The sequence below is a fragment of the Mustela erminea genome, chromosome 17, assembly GCF_009829155.1.
Source record: "Mustela erminea isolate mMusErm1 chromosome 17, mMusErm1.Pri, whole genome shotgun sequence".
NCBI classification, from domain to species: domain Eukaryota; kingdom Metazoa; phylum Chordata; class Mammalia; order Carnivora; family Mustelidae; genus Mustela; species Mustela erminea.
In genome coordinates, this window is record NC_045630.1 from 58,240,436 (window position 1) to 58,260,074 (window position 19,639).

Consider the following 19,639-nt stretch of genomic DNA (forward strand, 5'->3'; position numbering starts at 1 on the left):
TGTTCCCTGTATTGTTTGTCATTTCACTAGTCAAAGAACATAAATCTTCAGGAACGGTTGCGGAGCATTAAACATGTCCCCCAAATTCACATGATCCTTGACCTCTTACACTATGACAAAACATTAGTTATGTTTATATTAGTTATTAATATAACTATATATGACATATAGTTATCTATATAAAACTTATGGTATATTATAACTATATATATATAACATGTTTATATTAGTTATTAACTCCTTTTTTGTGTCTAGGATTCTTTATGTGTGTTAACTCTTTTTTTTTTTTAAGATTTTATTTATTTATTTGACAGACAGAGATCACAAGTAGGCAGAGAGGCAGGGATGAGGGTGGGGGGAAGCAGGCTCCCTGCTGAGCAGAGAGCCCGATGCGGGGCTTGATCCCAGGACCCTGGGATCCTGACCTGAGCCGAAGGCAGAGGCTTTAAACCACTGAGCCACCCAGGCGCCCCACGTGGGTTAACTCTTAATGCAGAGAGGAAGTACCATTCTTTTTTTTTTTTTTTTTTTTTTTAATAAACATATATTTTTATCCCCAGGGGTACAGGTCTGTGAATCGCCAGGTAGGAAGTACCATTCTCATCCTATGGAGATCTTTTTGCTGTGGTTGTTATTTGCTTGTATTTGAAAATGGGGCACAAGAAGCGGTGTCACTGCTGTGTCCGAGTGTGTGTACGTGCATCCCTGCGTTGTGTGAATCATAATTGCCGCTGATGGCGGTATACCACGAGCAAGAGCTTGGGCTCTGGACTCGGCCTGCAGGTTTGCAGCCCTAGACTCAGGACTTTGTAGGTACAGAATCCCCTTAGCCTCTGTGCTTGGATGACAATAATAGTAGTTCTCTTACAGAATTGTGATGATTGAACTAGTCAACTCCTACCATCTTAGAAATGTGTCTGGCACATAATGTTGAGACAGGTTTCTTGCTGTTATTGAATAATCTTTTTACCCTCATGCCAGGGTCACTCCAAACAGCAGAAAGGCCCTACTGGGTTAGGCCTGCCCCCGGGAGACTCAGGGAGCTCACTGCTCCTTCCCCACCAGCTGTCTTCATTTTGCTCAGTGGTGGACACGCTGTGTTTCCCTTTCTTTTTCATAGATTACTTAAACAGAAGTTACTCCTTAATATTTTTCGACTGGTTTTTATACTTTTGTGTGTCTATTATGGTACATTTTAAGTGAAGTAAGATTTAAGTGCTATTCATGACATGTTAATGAAGGAGGGATTCAGTGGGAAGTCAAAGAAAAATGCGCTTGAGATTCTGAACAATTTTTATTACACACACACATATGCACCACAGTAAGGTTGGGTTATTTTTTTAAAAATTGTAAAAGGAGGGGCGCCTGGGTGGCTCAGTGGGTTAAAGCCTCTGCCTTCGGCTCAGGTCATGATCCGGGGTCCTGGGATCGAGTCCCGCATTGGGCTCTCTGCTCAGCAGGGACCCTGCTTCCTCCTCTCTCTCTGCCTGCCTCTCTGCCTACTTGTGATCTTTGTCAAATATATAAATAAAATTTTTTTTTAAATTGTAAAAGGAAAAACTAGAGAATTTTAGGATCAGAAAGGAAAAACATGGAGACAATAGGTACAAAAATTGTTATCCTTATTGATTTTGTTTAATGTGGGATAAAATTTCTGGTTTAATATCATACAGTATATGCTCATGGAACCCTTAACTTTAAGATTATATCTGCAACCGATGTAGCTTTGTAAAGCAACTATTTGAGTAGGTGGGAGCCTATCCATTGTCTGTGGTTTTATTTTGATGAGTGGTTTTTTTTTTATTATTATTTTAAAACTTAGTTTTAAAAACAATTGTTTTAATAATTTATGTTCGCCAAACTGCTTTTGGATAGTGTACCTAGCTTGATCAGGTCAAAGACGGTACTTCTCATACTAAATTTGATCTCCAAATTGTTAATAAAAATGTTAAGTCTTGGAATACCAAGAAAACTTCCAAAAATTGTACAGCCTAATGAGGGAGATGCAGAAGTAAGGTGTTCTAATACGATGTATTGTGAAAGTGTGTTACAAGGTGCATTGTGAGCAGTCAGGAAAAACAGATGATCTTTGGGAGAGTTAAGGACTGTTTCTTAGAAGAGAGGACTCACCAGCTGAGTTTTAAAGAATGCGTAAGAATACGACTGGTAAACAAAGAGGGAAGCACATTCATGGAAGAAAGGAAAGGCAGGAAATACTAGTTTAGTATGCACTCCAGTCCCCAAGGATTATTGAATTAGATGCAGAGAATGACGTGATGGAATGTGCATTTCAGAAAGCTTATGCTGGCAGCCGTGGTGGTGTGGTGGTGGGCAGGCCAGTCTGAAGCCTGGAGCATAGCTAGGAGGCAAATGCAGTAGGTCCAAGAGAATGACAGTGATTAACACACCCACTGTTTGCAGATTTAGGGAACCCAAAGATGAATAAGGTTTTTACTGAAGGACAGGATAGTCCACTGCAGGCATTACCTGTGAAAACAAATATTGATTTTCTAGTCATCAGTGGAACTATATTTCTTTCTTAATGGAAAAAATAAATTAACTTTGGTTAAATAGGAAGAACTAGACAAAAAGTTCACTAACTGTCCTAGTGCTGGGGTCAGAGAGAGGAGATGGTCAAGGAACACCAGTGTGTTCTTGGAGACATTAGTGAATCCTCACTCTGTACATTAAGACTATCGGGCATAAGAAAGCTTATTTATTTAATTTTATGTATTTGTACCACTCATGATTCTACAGAGGATGTGATAAAAGTTAGGGGAAATGAGCAGTAAAATAGTGACTTTAAATCAGTTTCTGATTGTTGGTAATATAGTTACTATAATAAATCAGTTGGTTCAAATCTTGTAGCCTGAGAAAATTATTAATAATGTTATTTTATTAATAATAATGTTATTTTATTCCGTCTTCTTGTTTTATTAACGTGGGGAGTGTCCATTGTGCAGAATGTAAGCAAATTCATGGTACTACATTCTGCCTCTCCGTTAATATCAGCGTTGAAACTCATTTCCTTCTTGGATGTTTCTGTATAATGTGAGAAATCAAAATGAAGAAAGGTGTATAATTTTTCCCATGTGTACTGCTGTGCTTTAAAAGTACATATAGTAGTAATAGTACTAAAATAGTTCACATTTATATTACACTTGACAGTTTTTAAATTGCCATTATTATACACATTGTTTTATTTTCAGATAGTGTTTAAATTATAAGGTTGTTTTCATGCACAGTATCTCTTTTGAGCCTTGTGACAGGTAAAACAGGAAATTATTATTCTCATTTCTGATATTTAAAAACAAAACAAAACAACAACAACAAAAAACCCTAAAATCCAAAGAGATTCTAGCTAACATAAAATCTAGTTGGGACTAGAACCCAGATCCTTTGACTTCATCAACTTTGTACCAGGATGGGATTCCCTTTTCGGCCACTAGGTGGTGACAATTTGTTAAGACAAAGCTGATAAAATTTAGGGTTTAACTTTGATCTAGGACATCTGGAATCTGACTAATGAAATAACCAGATTACAAGAATTTTGATAATATGAACATACTGTCAGAATTTTGAAGCAGGGAGAATCAAGTAATCCTGGAATTACACCTGAGTAATTTATGTGGATGTTCTAAATACCCATCATGAGAGAAATGGTTAAGGGAATTATGGTCTATTAATACAATTGAATATTATGTAATTATTAAATACCTTATGTACACATAGAATGAACATTATGAGTGTGTGTTCAAGGAATAAAGTTATGTTTTTTTTTAATTCTGTTGAAAGACTTAAGTCAGTATAATATGAAAGAAAAAGTAAGGTATAAAAATTATATATTGAGTGTTTAACTATTAAAATTAACTTTAAAAATATGTCAGAATTATGTATGAGTAGTGCAATTTTGGATGACTCATTTATTTCTGCCTGTATGGTGTAAACACTTTATACACTGGATATATATCAGTGTATTAATTTTATAATATTTAAAATAAAGATGAAGGGACAATTGCAGTGACCAAGATGATGATGAGCACCAAAATTTCCCGTCTCCCTTCGCCCTGACCTTACACAAGTTTCTTTTGAAACTTTTAGCTCTTTCTTGAGCTAAAACTTGAGAAATGATAGCAGACTCCTACTTTCTTTTCATATATATATATGTATATATATCTTCATTAAACAACTTGTGTTTCTTCAACAACAATTAGAACTTTAAAGTCTTGGAAGTCCTGTTTCAACAGCTTTTTTTGGAAGATGATAAGTATTTTGTTTACCCTGTAAATATCTGAGAAAATAGACAAATAGATATTCCCAAACCTTTTGAGACTTTCACACAGTTTAGTCTGAATAACTATAATATATAAGTTAAATGGAAGAATTGTTGAAATTTGAAGGGAGGGTAGATTTTATTACATGCTAAAAGTTCTGTTTAATTGATGGTAAACTTGAATTTGTAAGTATTTTTTTCCCTCTGGATTTTGTTTTCAGATAGATTAGTTTTCCCAGGATAGTTTTTTTTTTTAAAATACATTGTTTCTGTTTTATTTTATTTAAAGAGTTCATAAAAGCTAGGTTTATTATTTTTTAACATGTTTTATTCAGCTTGTTAATCTTAAATGTATGTTGAAATGTTAACTCTTGACATTTTAATACTTTGCCAGCAACTATAAATATACATTGTAACCATTACCTACAATGAGTTTACTATTTGGTATTTACTTATTGAACAGTATATTTTATATTGCATTTTAGACATTTAGATGGAAATTGAATTCAAATAACTAGTCTTTTGTGTTAAATTTCCTTCTATTAGAAAAAAATACACAAAGTCCCTTTTCATAATAAGTTGTGATGCTAAAGGTGATTGAATTGTCAAAGATGATTGGTGAGAAATAGCAGATTACCTCACAAGATTATAATTGGGTAAGGGGCTTAGAGTAAATCTTTAAATAATAAGATTTAGTGAGTACATTTATTTTCACTGTGAATTACGAGTATCGAACCTGAGGTTCAGTATCTGCAGGACGCACTCATATCTGTTCATAATGACGTCTCAAATGTGGGAAATGTTTTCTTACCTTTGGTCTTGTTCTTGTTAGACTGGTTTCATTCAAGGGGCTCTGAAACCACACAAAGTGATTAGGTTACCCTGGTCAGTAAGAATGAAATGGTGGAGGGGGAAATTTAATCTGTAAAATTTTCCCAGTATGGATGATTTTAAAATAACTGTAAGTTGTTTTTGCTTACTCATCTGTTTCATACACCTTTTATCTTGTGATTTTTAAATATCTGTCATATTAAAAGATCACATTTAATGATCCTACTCTCAACATCTCTTTATGAAATGTTTTCTTTTTGCTCCAATTATGAATTGTGAAGTTTTTTTCAATTATTGATGCAGCTTAGATTACCTGAAACTTCATCGTCCGCTATGATAGTCCTTAGCACATGTGACTATTTAGGCTTAAATTTGAACTCGCTGAAATTAAATAAAATTAAACATGTAGTTCCTTAGTCACACTGGTCATAGTTAATATATTCCTTAGGTACATTTGACAAAAATATAATTCAAGCTCTTGAATTTCTCCAAAAAATAAAAACTTGGTTCCTATAGCCTTAGAATCTATAACATACGGTTTCTTTTAAATCATGACCATATTTTCACTTTCTGTTCTTCCCCATTATACCTAATCCTGAATCGTCTGCCTTGCAGCCATTGGTATTTTTCTAAGACTCTGATTCTCCTGCATTTGATGTGTAGGTAGAAGAGCTTTTGTACTTTGAGATTGTGTTAGAGGGTCTGGCGCTGAGTCTAGGAACCTTTAATTTTAAGGAGCCAGATTTAGAAATCGGGCTGGGGGACACTAACCATTCACTCCTGCTTTTTTCTAAGCTTTACTTTTTTGCCAGTCAGATCGCCAAAGAGCCACATTCCCTGATGATACAAATTTGTCCCCTTTTAGATATAATTTTATAGAACCACAACCTATATTTATTCATTTATTTGATGAGATACTTACTAGATGCCTGCTATGTGCCAGGCACTTGTTCTAAGCATAGGGAGGGGACATCAGTGACTAAGACAAAAATCCCTCTTCACATGAACCTTGTAGACTACTAAATGCTAAGGCTTTATGTTCCAGACTTACATAAAAGTCAGGAGCAGAAGAGGCGGTCTCTACGATGTCTGATTTTGAGTTTGATGTTTAATAAAGATCTCCTTGATAAATTCCACCCAGGAATTCAATGCCAGTAGAAGTTTCTAGTAGGATTTGGCATGATTCCTTCTGTTAAAGAATGTGGCCTTGCTCCAAGGAAGCAGTTGGAAGACCAGAAGCACCCTTCATCGCTGCTGCCTCCCCATGTTATGTCTCTGTCTCCTTCGGTCTTTACCTCTCATTCTACCAGGAACCCCATCTCTCCCTCCCTCCCATTTTCCCCTCATGTTAAAGCTGTAGTTTTATTGTGAACAGTGTGTTTGCTTATAAGCAACCTGGAATTCATTGTGTAAGTAACTTGGAAAAAGAGGGGAGACCTGAAGCGATGAAGGAGGTAATCGTTTGCTAGGATTGGTTCTGTGAGCTTGAGGAAGTCGGCGGCCATATCCTGGGAGATACAGATTCTTCACCTTAAACTGAAAGTAGACTTCTGTCTTTGCAATAGCTCTAAACTTTGAAAGTCCTTGCTGTTTGACATTGACAAGTGATTGTTAAGCATTTGTATATAATAGGTTTAAAAAACTTTGTGGAAACCCTGGGGCACCTGGGTGGCTCAGTGGGTTAAGCCTCTGCCTTCGGCTCAGGTCCTGATCCCAGGGTCCTTGGATTGAGCCCCGCTTCAGGCTCTCTGCGCAGTGGGGTGTCTGCTTCTCCCTCTGCCTCTCCCTCCCCCCCAAATTGTGCTCGCTGTTGCTCTCTCTTGCTCTTCCATTCTCTCTCTCTCAAATAAATAAATAAAATCATCTTTAGAAAAATAACAACTTGGTGGAAACCCTAAAGATCATCTAGTCCAACCATCTGATCTTACTGGAAATGAGATTCTGGGTCTTAAATAGTATACCCCAAGGCAACACCTAGAGTGTCACGGGTAGGATTAAAACTCAGTTTCTCTTTATTGTCCTGGGGTCCTCTTTCCACCAGACTTTACATTATATTAGAAAATGTTTCATGTGCCTGTAAATATGATAAATTTAAGAGACGTTCATAAACTCTTTGTTACTTTCATCCTATAATATATGGTTTCTAAGAATTCAGCTAAACAGACTTTTGCTGAGTTACCACTGTGTACCAGGAAGTGTGCACACGACTGGGCACAGGAGATGAGGAAGCCAGCTCCGGGCACATGCGCACCAGGGGGCGAGGACACTCCGCTGAGCTCCTCATAAGCTCGCAACACAGTGTGATCATGGGAGGCAGAACGGTTCTTATCCTCAAGGATTTCAAAATCTAGAGAACTAACTTAAAGTTGCTAAATTAAAACTTGGCCAAAATTCTCTTTCACAGTGTTTGCTTTATAACCCACATACTGTATCACATAGAAAAACTTGAGAAGGAAAAGAACAGTCTATAACTAGAACTGTAGCAAAACCCAGTAAGTTTTGCATTCTCTCTGCTTACTTACAGTGAGGGTTTACTGAAAACACTCATCTTGTCTGCAGCAAGCTCTGCATATCCAAATAGGGCCTGTCCTGTTGATCGGTGCACACACCCACAGGTAATGCAGTCTGGTGGTTTTTAACCTTTTTGGGAATCTGATGCATATATGCAACTTTCACACTCAATTTTAAGGTGTGTGTGCTGCCTTGTCCCCTGCCAAGCCCATTCATGATCTCTCAGACGTATCTGCATCTGTGGCTGGTGTGAGGGGTTATTTTGAAAGAGCCTTTCAGGTGGTTCTCATCCATGGTGAACTTCTGCTGTTGAGGCCCTATTATTTCTTTCTGGTATGTTGAAAACCACAGATGTAATATTTATCGTACATTGTCATTATTTACATATTATGTACTTCTTAAAAATCCAAACTTCGCAAGCCTTAGTAATCTTCACTCATACGTTGTATCCTGGGTCCAAAATAATATTATTGCCCTGCCCAATAATATTATTAGATGTTATTAAATAAATAAAATATAAAAACAAAATTTAAAAGCAGTTCTATTTGAGTAAATACTAGAGGATAGTGGAAAGTACATTAAGGTCTGTTACAAACAATCTGGATTCCAAAAGTCCTAGCTTAACAGCCAGAATTAGGGACGCTATCCTTAAACAGGTCACCCAATCTTGGGCCTTGGTTCACTTCATCTGTAAAAAGAAATTGTAGTAAATTTAAATTTATAGTCTCTTTAAGCATTCAGCTTTACACTTTGTTAAGTGAAATAAAGCAGGAGGCTGGAAATGAGGAGATCTGGATTCCACACCAGTGTATATTTTTATATTTCCGTAAGTGTGTAGCTTGTGATTTACTTACTATATTTATTTCTCACAAAATGTAAATAAGACATCTTTTAGCTCTCACTCAAGCAGGGGAGTAGCATTCCAGGTCTCGAGCCTGAAGTTGGGCCCCCACATCTTATACTTACCTCCGCATTCTGTGATGTCCCTGGTGCCCCATCGAGGACAAGGGTCTGTGTATTGAGTACGTGTGCTGCCGAGGGGAGCACAGGACTGTCTATCTTCGGTGGCTAGCACAGTGTTCGGACACATGAAAGACAGTAACAGTTTGTTAAATGAATAATTTTTTTTTTAAATCTTTTGAAAAAGTTTGTATAGGTACATGTTTTAATTATACCATCATAAGTCAGTTTCCAAAACAATATTGTAAATCAGAGATGTTTTAACTAGCTCACCGAATTTTTTTTTAAGATCATGACCCAAGCCAAAGGCAGAGGCTTTAGCACACTGAGCAACCCAGGCACCCCTCACCAAATTTTTGATTATCTTCTCTAAAAGATCCCTAAACATCTCTTATAAGGCAGGCACGAGCAATGTAACTCTTCATGGTGCTTGGAGCTTGGCAAGTAAGAGAGGTGCATGTTATTAATTCTGGTGGCAGTGGGAGGACTCCTATAATACAAGTATAAGCAAAACATAAGTGGACATTAGAAGTTTAAATAACACTTGTGCTGACTCGTATTTTGAATTATGATAAATATGTTCAGTCAATGAGCATGATTTCTTTGTTTAATTCCAACTCTTTTTTTTTAAGATTTTATTTATTTATTTGACAGAGATCACAAGTAGGCAGAGAGGCGGGTAGAGAGAGAGGAAAGGAAGCAGGCTCCCCGCTGAGCAGAGAGCCTGATGCGGGGCTCGATCCCAGGACCCTGAGATCATGACCTGAGCCAAAGGCAGAGGCTTTAACTCACCGAGCCACCCAGGTGCCCCCCAACTCTTTTAACAAGTCTCCTTACCAGTGATGACCTAGATGAACCAGTGTTACTCATTATTAATAAGTATTTTTTTAATGAGCTCGAAAGTAGACTATACTTCTTTTTAGCACTGTATCTCTGTAAAGGTCTCCAAATATTTTACAATATGCATGGAAGCCTGACACAGATGTATCTTGTTTTAAATTATTGTCGCATTTATTCAACTTCTTCTGATAAGTGAATTTTTTGCTTCCTTTAGGAGGATTTTCTATGGGAGGGTGCATGGCAATGCACTTAGCATATAGAAATCATCAAGATGTGGCAGGAGTATTTGCTCTTTCTAGTTTTCTGAATAAAACATCTGCTGTTTACCAGGTAAGTTCCAGATTTTAAAAACAAAAAAACAAACAAGCATGAAATATTCACATGTTGAAACTAAAACGAAATTGATAATTAGGCAGTAACCATCAGTGCACAAAGCACTGTTGGGACTCCATCCCCGATTATATTATTTAATATAGTTATATTAAATAGTAATTCCAGCTGGTCATTAATGTTCAGGAAATGCCATAGAAAGACTATTGTTAAGCTCAGCATCAAAGGCTAAAGAATCTGTATGTATGATACCTATGTATCCCTTACACCATGATAAAAATATGGGTGATTATAGCAAGGTTTGTTTAGGTCATGAATGTAATCAAAACAGAATCTCTCACATTCCCGATGCCGGTTTCATAGCAACAGGCTAATACAGGGATGCAGTACATAGCGCTGTAACTTCATACCTACTGTAGAAACGGCAGACACAGGAATGAAACCTACAATGTAATTTTTCCCTTAATTGTCCCTGTCTTCCTCCGGCCTGCCCCTCTGTGTGAAGAGTGTGTCTGCTCGAGTTACACGGTTTCTTCAGGAAATACTCTGCCCACGTTTGAGACAGTCCTCTGTGGGGTCACTGCTGGTCACATAGGACTACCGGTAGCTCCCGTGGTACCTGCGGCCAGCTGGATGCCCCAGACGGCACCACGCCCGCCTCTTTTCTCCCTTGGAATAGTGAAGCTTGGGTAGAGTGGCCCTTTGTCTGCTCGTCTGATTTCGCAAAATCATGTCCTTTAGGGAATTTCTTAAACATTTCCATTTCCGTATCCTGTTCTCAGGCTCTTCGGGACAGCGACGGTGTGCTCCCTGAATTATTTCAGTGCCACGGGGCCGCAGACGAGTTAGTTCTTCATTCTTGGGGTGAGGAGACAAACTCGATGTTAAGGTCCCTCGGAGTGAACGCGAAGTTTCACAGTTTCCCGGGTGTTTACCATGAGCTAAGCAGAGCCGAGCTCGAAAAACTAAAGTCATGGATTCTTACAAAGCTTCCGGGAGAAGTGGAAAGGCAAAGTGAATGAGTCAGGGTAGATTTGCTCATCTACATGTCATGTCTCCACGAAGAGTGGTTTTTACTGCCAAATTACAGTTTGACAAATGATAATTAAAGTATTAATAAATATCACGTGTACTGATTTATTTACTAGTCACTGAAATGCTTAGCTACAGAGAGTAGCATCATCTTATCAATGGCAAACATTAATTTAGACAAACATCTGTGGATTGTTTTTCAGATACATTTGTAAATAATTGGAGACTTTTAAAAAAATTTTTATTTACTTTTTTGATTTCTTTTCAGTGTTCCAGAGTTCATTGTTTATGCACCACACCCAGTGCTCCACGCAATCCGTGCCCTCCACAATACCTACCACCAGGCTCCCCCAACCTCCCACGGCCACCCCTCCAAAACCCTCAGTTAGTTCCTCAGAGTCCACAGTCTCTCAAGGTCCATCTCCCCCTCCGATTGGAGACCTTCTGAGTAATAAATATGGTCCTCCGAGCTCTGCATGAAGTGTTTTCTCTCCGCTCTGTGGCCTAGGAGATCTCTGAAGGCAGTAAGCTGGGGCATAGGGCTCGCCTTGTTCCCTGCTCCTTCCGTCAGAGACCACTGTCCTTCACTGGCCGATGTCCAGGACTTTTAAAAACTTTGTTTTCAGTATTTTGCCTTTTTTTGTTGTTGTTCTTTCGGATGAAAGAATAGATTCATTTCCTATGTTACGTCAATGGCTGGAAGCGACACTGAATTATCCTTTAAAGTTTAATATTTTAACATTATTTTATATCTGCTTTTCCAGGGCTCTTCATTCCTTAAGGTAGTGCCAGATTTCCATCTGATATCATTTTCCTTCTGCCTGAAATACTTTAACATTTAGGATAATGCAGGTCCGCAGCTATTAAATTCTTTCAACTTTTGTATGTCTGAAAAAGTCTTATTTTGCCTTCATTTTTAATGATATATAGAATTCTAGGTTCACAGGGTATTTTTTCCTTTCATTACTATAAAGATCTTACATTATCATCTTCTAGTTTGCATTTTTTCTGTTTTTTTTTTTTTCTTCTATGACTATTTACAATTTTTTCTGTCTTTAGTTTTAAGCAATTTGGTTATGATTTGCTTTGGTGGTGTTTTCCCCTTTTTTTTTTTTTTTTTTTTTGGTGCCAGGTGTTTGTTGAGTTTCTGCTTTTGAAATCTGTGGATTTATAGTTTTCATCAAATTTAGAGACATTTTGGGGCACCTGGGAGGCTCAGTGGGTTAAGCCGCTGCCTTCAGCTCAGGTCATGATCTCAGGGTCCTGGGATCGAGTCCCGCATCGGGCTCTCTGCTCAGCAGGGAGCCTGCTTCCTCCTCTCTCTCTCTCTGCCTGCCTCTCTGCCTACTTGTTATCTCTCTCTGTCAAATAAATAATAAAAAAATCTTAAAAAAAAAAATTTAGAGACATTTTGGCCACTGCATTTTCTAATATTTGTCTGCCTCTTCCTCTTTTCTTTTCTTAGGGGACTTCAGGCTTTGGTACTTATTCCTTCCCCCCCCCCCCTTTTCCCTTGGTTTTTTTTTTTTGGTCTTCCACTCTGCATTTCATTTCGGATAGTTTCTATTTCTGTGTATCAAGTTCATTGATCTTCTGCAATGTTTAATTAATCATTAATGCTACCTACTTTATTTTTTATCCAAGGTACTGTGCATCTGAGATTTAAAAAAAAGAGAAGTTCTGTGTTTAATTTGTTGCATTTTATATTTAATATCTTTATTCTCCTAGGATATATGGGATATAAATAGCAATGTTTCTATTCTTTATTGAGTCTGTCATCTCGGTCATTTGTTAGTTTGTTTCTATTGATTGATCTCTTTTTCCACGAAGGATGATATTTTCTTGCCTCCTTCCTAGGCCTCATGATTTTTTATTAGATCCCAAGCATTGTAAGTTCTGCCTCATTAAGCAGTGGGCTATTTGCATTTCTATAAATAGGAGCTTTGTCACTGAGTGCAATTAAATTACTTGGAAAGTACTTAGAAACAGTTTTATCCTTTCAGGCTTCAAGCTTTCTTAGAAGGTTCCAGAGCCCTGTTTTTCCAGGACCCACTTTGCCCCGCCCTTCAAGCAGTGCATTGTGGGTACTCCAGCTGACCCTTGCTGGACTGTGAGGTTTCACAGCGTGGTTCGTAGAACACACATGTCCCAGGCCTCCTAAGCCCTAGGGGTTGTTTCCTCTGTTCCCAGTGGGTCGCCCTCCCCTCCCACACCTCTCTCTGATGGTTAGTGCTGGAGTTGGGCTGAACCTCTGCAGATCTGTGGCTCTCTCACACTCTGCTCTGTGAACTCTAAGCTCCGGGCTCTCCTGGCTCCCTCCGGGTCTCCCTCCTCACACTGCAGCCCAGAAGCTCCCTGCGCACAGTAGGCTGAGCATCTGTAGACCTCACCTCACCTGTGCTTCATGAGAACCGTCCTGTGCTGCCGGTGTCCGGGATCTGGAAGCCTACACGTGGTTTAGCTGTTGAGCTGTTTCAGGTTGAAGAGTAAATCTGGTCCTTGTATATCTCCAGCTTGGTCATAAGCAGAAAGTCCCTTTACTCCTCTTGTATTTAAAGTTATCAACTCTAAATGTGAAGAGGGAGGGTGGGCGAGAGAAAGAGACTGATATAATTTAATAAAATCCAAAATCCTGTACAGAAGACTGTGCAGGGTTTTAATTATCCCATGCTTTTAATGACCTTCACCCCTTGAACTTCTAAATGCCTCAGCTTGAATATACACAGTATGACTCACACAAAAACCCCTTATGGCTGCGTTTACGCCGGGAGTACCACATATACCTGGCATAAAGAAAGGTGTCAAGTGTATACATCCCAGATAGAGTGCAAGGAAAGAAATCCAGATTTTCTTTTTTTTTTTTTTAAATACTTAGACTGTTACTTACTAATCATGTACTCTGGCATAAACCTCAGCCTCTGCCACAATATACTCTTCTTTGAGATTATTGCCTGAAGATCAAGCTATATAGTCTATGTAAAAGTCTTTAATATAAGTTAAACAGAGGCGCCTGGGTGGCTCAGTCGGTTAAGTGTGTGCCTTCAGCTTAGGGCATGATCGCAGGGTCCTGCTCATTGGAAAGCCTGCTTTTCCCCCCTCCCTCTCCCACTGTTTGTGTACTCTCTCTTGCTGCGTCTCTTTCTGTCAAATAAATAAAATTATAATAAATTAAATAAATAAAATTATATATATATATTATGTACATATATATTAAATTATATTATATTAAATATAATATATTTTATACTATATATTTTTTTTCTTGAAATACCTGCATGCTTTTGGAATTGAAATGTTTGCATGGCTTTGGTAATTCTGTCCTCATATCAAGAAATCCCTTTTATATGATAAAGACTTTTTGCCTAAACACATTCTGGCTAAATGATATATATATATATATATATATATATATATGCATATATACACATATATATAATTTATATATATGCATATATACACACATATATAATTTATATATATATGCATATATACACATATATATAATTTATATGTTATATAATTTATATTAAATATATATTAAATATAATATATATTAAATTATATATATATTAAATTCAAGGCATTACTAGTACTGGTTAGTATGGTTATAAATGCAGCTCCACAAATAGATCTATGCATGGAGGATATATCTAAAATTTTATGTGGCTATAACTTTCAGTCCAATTCTGGCCCCCTCCCCATTGGGCCAGTAAGATACCCATTGTGTTATCCTGAGCAGTATGTTCAGGGGAGGTCCTCCAGGCTCCAGTTCTCACTCACTAATCTTGAGGTCCCTGTTGTCCATATCCAAGTGGTCTCTTAAAGCCCGGTTTTTGAGCCTGAGAAAAATACGCTAAGGCTGGAAACACCAGGGTTTAAGGTGTCCTCCTAAAGAAACCACTCAGTCATTCCTTTCCTGTCCCCTCCCAAACCTTGCTGTTGCGTTACCTGCAGAAACATTTTGAAGGCAAAGGAATTGAAATAGCTGTGGTCCTTTCTTAGATGGGAGAAGAAAAATGGCCAGAAGAAGAAAATGTAAATCAGCATCACACTAAATCATAGACCTTCATGTTGGAGACTGGAATTTTGCAAGGAAGGAGAGAGAAAGCTAGGATACGAGTGAAGGGAAACGTGCACTTTTTACTCTTTCTTCTGTTTGAATTTTTGTAGTGTGCTTTATTACTTTTATGATCTGTAAGTGAAGCCGAATGTTTATTGGTAGTATTTTTTCTCAACTGAAATTGGAATAAGAAAGATCATCATCAGGGGTAAGGAGCTTAAATGTATTTTTTATAGGAAGTTGAGTATTTCAATTGAAGTATAAAAAAATGAACTGAGAGCAAAATATAAAGCAGAATGACAGTTTGGCTGTGGATAATGTGTGGTACTTTGATACGTAAAAAAGAATGTCCACATATCGTTTAGCCAGAATGTATTTAGGCAAAAAGTCTTTATCATATAAAAGGGATTTCTTGATAGGAGGACTGAATTACCAAAGCCATGCAAACATTTCAGTGCCAAAAACATGCAGATATTTCAAGAAAATTCAGATTATATGGTACATAAAGTCAGTTAGTTCATAAGACTGACTTGGAGTAATTTCAACACATGAAAAGTTAGAACTGTATTTACAGAGAAGAAATGTGCTGTCATACATATTTTAATTTTCCGTCCCAGTTTGCTCCTTTAAAATAGGTTTCTGTGGGTGTACGTGTGTAAACTCTTCTGAAGTAAGCTTAGCATATTCCTACACTGAGGGTAACATGCATGAGCTGTCTCTTGTCATATTTGTTAAATTCTGCCATTTGGCTGTAACCAAATTTGTTCCGTACAACACTGAATTAAGACTGCTATGAACAGGACTCTACAAACTTGAATGAGGCCCCCCTGTAGCACTGACCTCAGCTGTGCCCACCAGGTTCTGGTCTCATCCAATTGAACAAATCTCATGACCATTTAGAGTTTTCCTTGGGAGGCCAGCTGTCCTTCTCCTTAAGTTTCTATATTGCCCTTCCCACTTGTCATTAGCATTAATCCAGGCATCACAGGATATATAAGCAAAATTACACGGACTCCATCTTGGTCTACAAGGAGATCATCTAGGACAGCGTGTCCTCTACAACCCCATAGCCATGATTTGAATTGGCGCTGAATGTTTCCCGAAACAAGAGGAGTAATCTTTGAGCATTTTAGCTAAAGACAGGAACAAATTTCTTGCCAAATTTTTTAATTAGATGAGTAGATCCCATTGTAGAGATTAGATCCCTTAGGCTATACATAAATAGAAAATTGGTTATCCTCTCTAGAAAGCTTTCACGAATAACAGGGGTAACTTCATTTTGGAGCAATCTCTACAGTCATGTGGGATCTGTATGAGCTACTCATGAAAACACTTGAAAATGTCTTTCATAGATGAAAGTCACTTATGTGTTCCAGAGAGAAGAGTTAACACCTACTTTACAACTGTTAGCCCTCCTAAAATGGGACCTCCATCAGTCAAGGGCACAGGCGACAGTGTCTCCAATGTGAATTCCTGTCTAGCTGTCTAGCCTTACAGTTTCAAGTTCTGTTCAATAACTGAGTCTAGTTTTTGCCTTTATAGAGCATGCCTAGGGGGCAGTCACTCTGTGCTGTTTGTGCACCTCACCAGCTTGGTGGCATTTGTCCACACCATAGACAGCTGTGGGAATGGGTGTGGGAAATAAGAAAGGTGTGTTGATAGATGTTTTTTATTTTTTGTAAGGGAAGGACTTAGAACCCAGGCCATCCTTTACTGTTTCCAGAGTCGTCTTAGTAATGTTAAGAAGAATGGCAATCAAATTTTGAGTCCTCTGTTGAGAAATGGCAGGCCCAGCAGTCAGTTAAATTTTAAGGTGCTTGTAACAGTTTGTTCTCCATCTTCAGGAAAGCTCCAGCTGTTCTGAAGGACAGTGCTCAAAATCTTTTTTTCCCCAGAAGCTTCTGGGGTCAGGTATTATCAGTTTCCAGAATTGCTGTTTTCCATCCATTTACATGTAACTATGTCCTATTCCAGTAGCTGTAATTCCACTACTTGCCGGTTGTTCCCTCCTTATACCCAGATCTTTCATCTGGAAGAGCTGGGTACAAAAAGGACAAGGGCTTTTTCATAAAACTTACAGAGACCCCCAATTTGGCCCCACATGGACCGCTGTAGCAAGGCTTGGTCAGCACTTGTACCCAAAGAGTTAGTGATTATCTTTTTGATCTAAGACCATATCAATGCAACTAATAAATTCCTGTGAGCCAAAATCCATTTGAATCCCTTGCCTCCTTTTGTTTAAGCAGCCTCCTAGAGAGTGGACCAAACAAGTCCACCTCAGGTTGTCTTTAGGGAAAAGAAGAAGAATGAATCATACTCGGGAATGATCAGGAGGAATCCTGAATTTTCAAAACTGTTCTATGCAATCTCCCAACACTTTCATTTTGACTCTAATTCAGAAAACAGCAGAGAAGAGATTATCCCTTTTTGAGGACTGTTGCATTCATCGACCAAACTGCCTTACTAAGGTGTGTGGACCAGAAGAAAGTGACAGAAGTAGAGCCAGACATTTTTGAGTCAGTTCTTGAGAAGGTCCCAATGCTCAGGAAGACCAGATCCCAGTGAATTGCAGGGAATGTGAAAAGTCCATCAACTACTTACCTTTCAGCCCATTGTTGACTTGTTTTGTGATAAAAGGCACACCATTGTCAGGTTGGAAGTGGTCCAGAAATCTAAACCAAAAATATCACTCAGATTACTTTCACAAGCCACAATAGTACAGCCAGTATCGGCTTATCAGACTGGAACAGGAACACAACCTGAAAAAGGCTTGATAGCAGTAAGGCACCACTTACCCCAAGAACAGGTCAAAGATCAGTTGTAATTTGTGTGTTGGGAGCAAGTTCAGGCAATGCTCCCTGCTGTGTGGTTTACGTGCCCTGAGAGGCAACCGGATCAAATTTTGTTAGGACTCGGAACTGAGCACGTAATGGTAGCCTCTGCTTTTCAAACAGAAACTTTCACTCTGTACCCAGTAGAATGGTTGATGGGTTACCATGTCTGGTATGATGATGGTTCGGGTAAGCAACGGTGGCAGTCCGGGTAGGGCAGACTCAACCAGCAGTTCGATTCCAGTCGGTGTCAACAGGTCCATCTACACGAGCGACCCAGAGCATCCAATCAGCAGTCACTATGTGTTTCCTCAGTGAGCAGTGCCAAAGAGGGTGTCATTAATCTTCCAGTCTATACTTTTCCAAGTGATAGTCCAAATAGGCCATGGCAACAACCTCAGAGTCAGTAAAAATATAATGAGGTTTACCAAGGGTCGGATTTGTCAGAGCTGTAAGAACAGACTTGAGTTCTGCCCACTGAATGGAATGACTGTGGCCATTTTCAGGTCTGAACTGTTGGCCCTGAGGCTGAATGGTTGGAGCTGCCCAGTGGACACCCTCCGATTTCAGTTTAGCCAAACTGTCAGTGAAGCAAGCCCCAGCACTGTAGGGAGACGTTGGGAACCCAGGGCCTCACTGAGCCAGTGATTTTGCTTCAGGTGGTGGAGCAGAACAACTGCCATTTGCTCATGTGGAGCCAAGATGCCTCGGAGGCCAGGCCGGCTGCGTTCTCGAATGTACCATTTCCATTACTGGATCCTTTTGACTCTGTTAGTCATTGAGGTTGAGTCAGTCCACCCCAAAATAGAAATGTCAGGTTATAGTCACAGTTCTTTCAGGGGTCAGGCACTCGGCTTCAACAAAAGCCCCTTCTCAAACTAAGACCTGCTTCTCAAAAGGGGCAAAACTGGTAGCTATGTTGAGGAGGCAATGGGTCCAAACCCCCAGGGGCATCACCAAGTGGGAGGTTACCCCCCTTTGCCAGAAGCTTCAGTTGGCAACATAGTCAGTCATGGAGACTTGTGGCTCAAAGCAATCGCTGAAGATGGAGGGCCCCAGAAGTATTAGTATTCTCTATACCTGGCTCTTCCCAATCTGGAGAAGACCCTTTCGTACTTAGGAGTATTGCATATAAGCATTAAAACACCATTACCAATTCTACTTTCAGCACTGGAACCCAGAACAGCAATGCATTAACATGGAGTCTCCACCCCCAAGTTCATACTAACTTCCTTCCCCCCTGTGAGCTTGCCCCAATCCCATCAGTTGAATTTGGGCATCTCATCACCACAGGGGACCCAGTAAAATGGTAATTCAGAGGTTGGTACCCACCAGAGCCTCATTAGTGTGAATCCCTTTCCTTCCCAACATTCCCCAACACACTCGGTAGAATGTAGCCTCTCATCCCTTTTGGGAACAAGGAGATGTCTCCCTAGCCTCCTTTCTCCTTAAACCAGCTGAGGTCAGTGAAAGGAGACAGGATGGATCCCTGCGGTGCAGAGAGGAAGAGGACGCCACACAGCAAATCACGTCTCCGTTTTGAGAGGCATGACAGTTGCTTGCAAAAAATTATTTCGTTTTCAGGTTCTCACTCTTCATGGAATCAACCTCATCATCATGGTGAGCCAAATCCAGGACAATAAGAGCTTTAATACCAGTCAATGCCCTCTCTGTGGTTTCCCATGGGAAATTATTTCAGGAAAATTTTCAGAGAGGCCCAAAGCTTCCTTAAAGCCGGTAGAACCCGGTGCAGAAAAAAAAAACAAAACAAAACTCTGAGACCTTTTACCACCATCTTCAAATGGATCTAGGTTGGCATGAGAGACTGAAGGAGAGGCTGAGCCATAAGACGGCCCCATTGTTCTGTTCCTCCTTAATGACCATCCTGTCCAATGCCCTCCATGTTCCAGGCGAATCGGCCATAGTTCTAAAGATTGGCCTGGTCTCTGCAGGTAGGGATGGTGAATTTCC

At 39.2% G+C, this 19,639-nt stretch overlaps 1 protein-coding gene across 1 annotated transcript in view; it reads left to right on the forward strand.

Annotated features, from left to right (window-relative positions):
• LYPLAL1 (lysophospholipase like 1) overlaps positions 1 to 10,868 on the forward strand; it is a 36,160-nt gene extending 25,292 nt beyond the window's left edge. Inside the window, exons 4-5 of the mRNA XM_032318759.1 lie at positions 9,630 to 9,745; positions 10,528 to 10,868. Of these exons, the coding sequence (XP_032174650.1) occupies positions 9,630 to 9,745; positions 10,528 to 10,767 (356 nt within the window). The 3' untranslated portion in view covers positions 10,768 to 10,868. The remainder of the gene's footprint in view (positions 1 to 9,629; positions 9,746 to 10,527) is intronic.
• Positions 10,869 to 19,639: the final 8,771 nt, after the last annotated feature.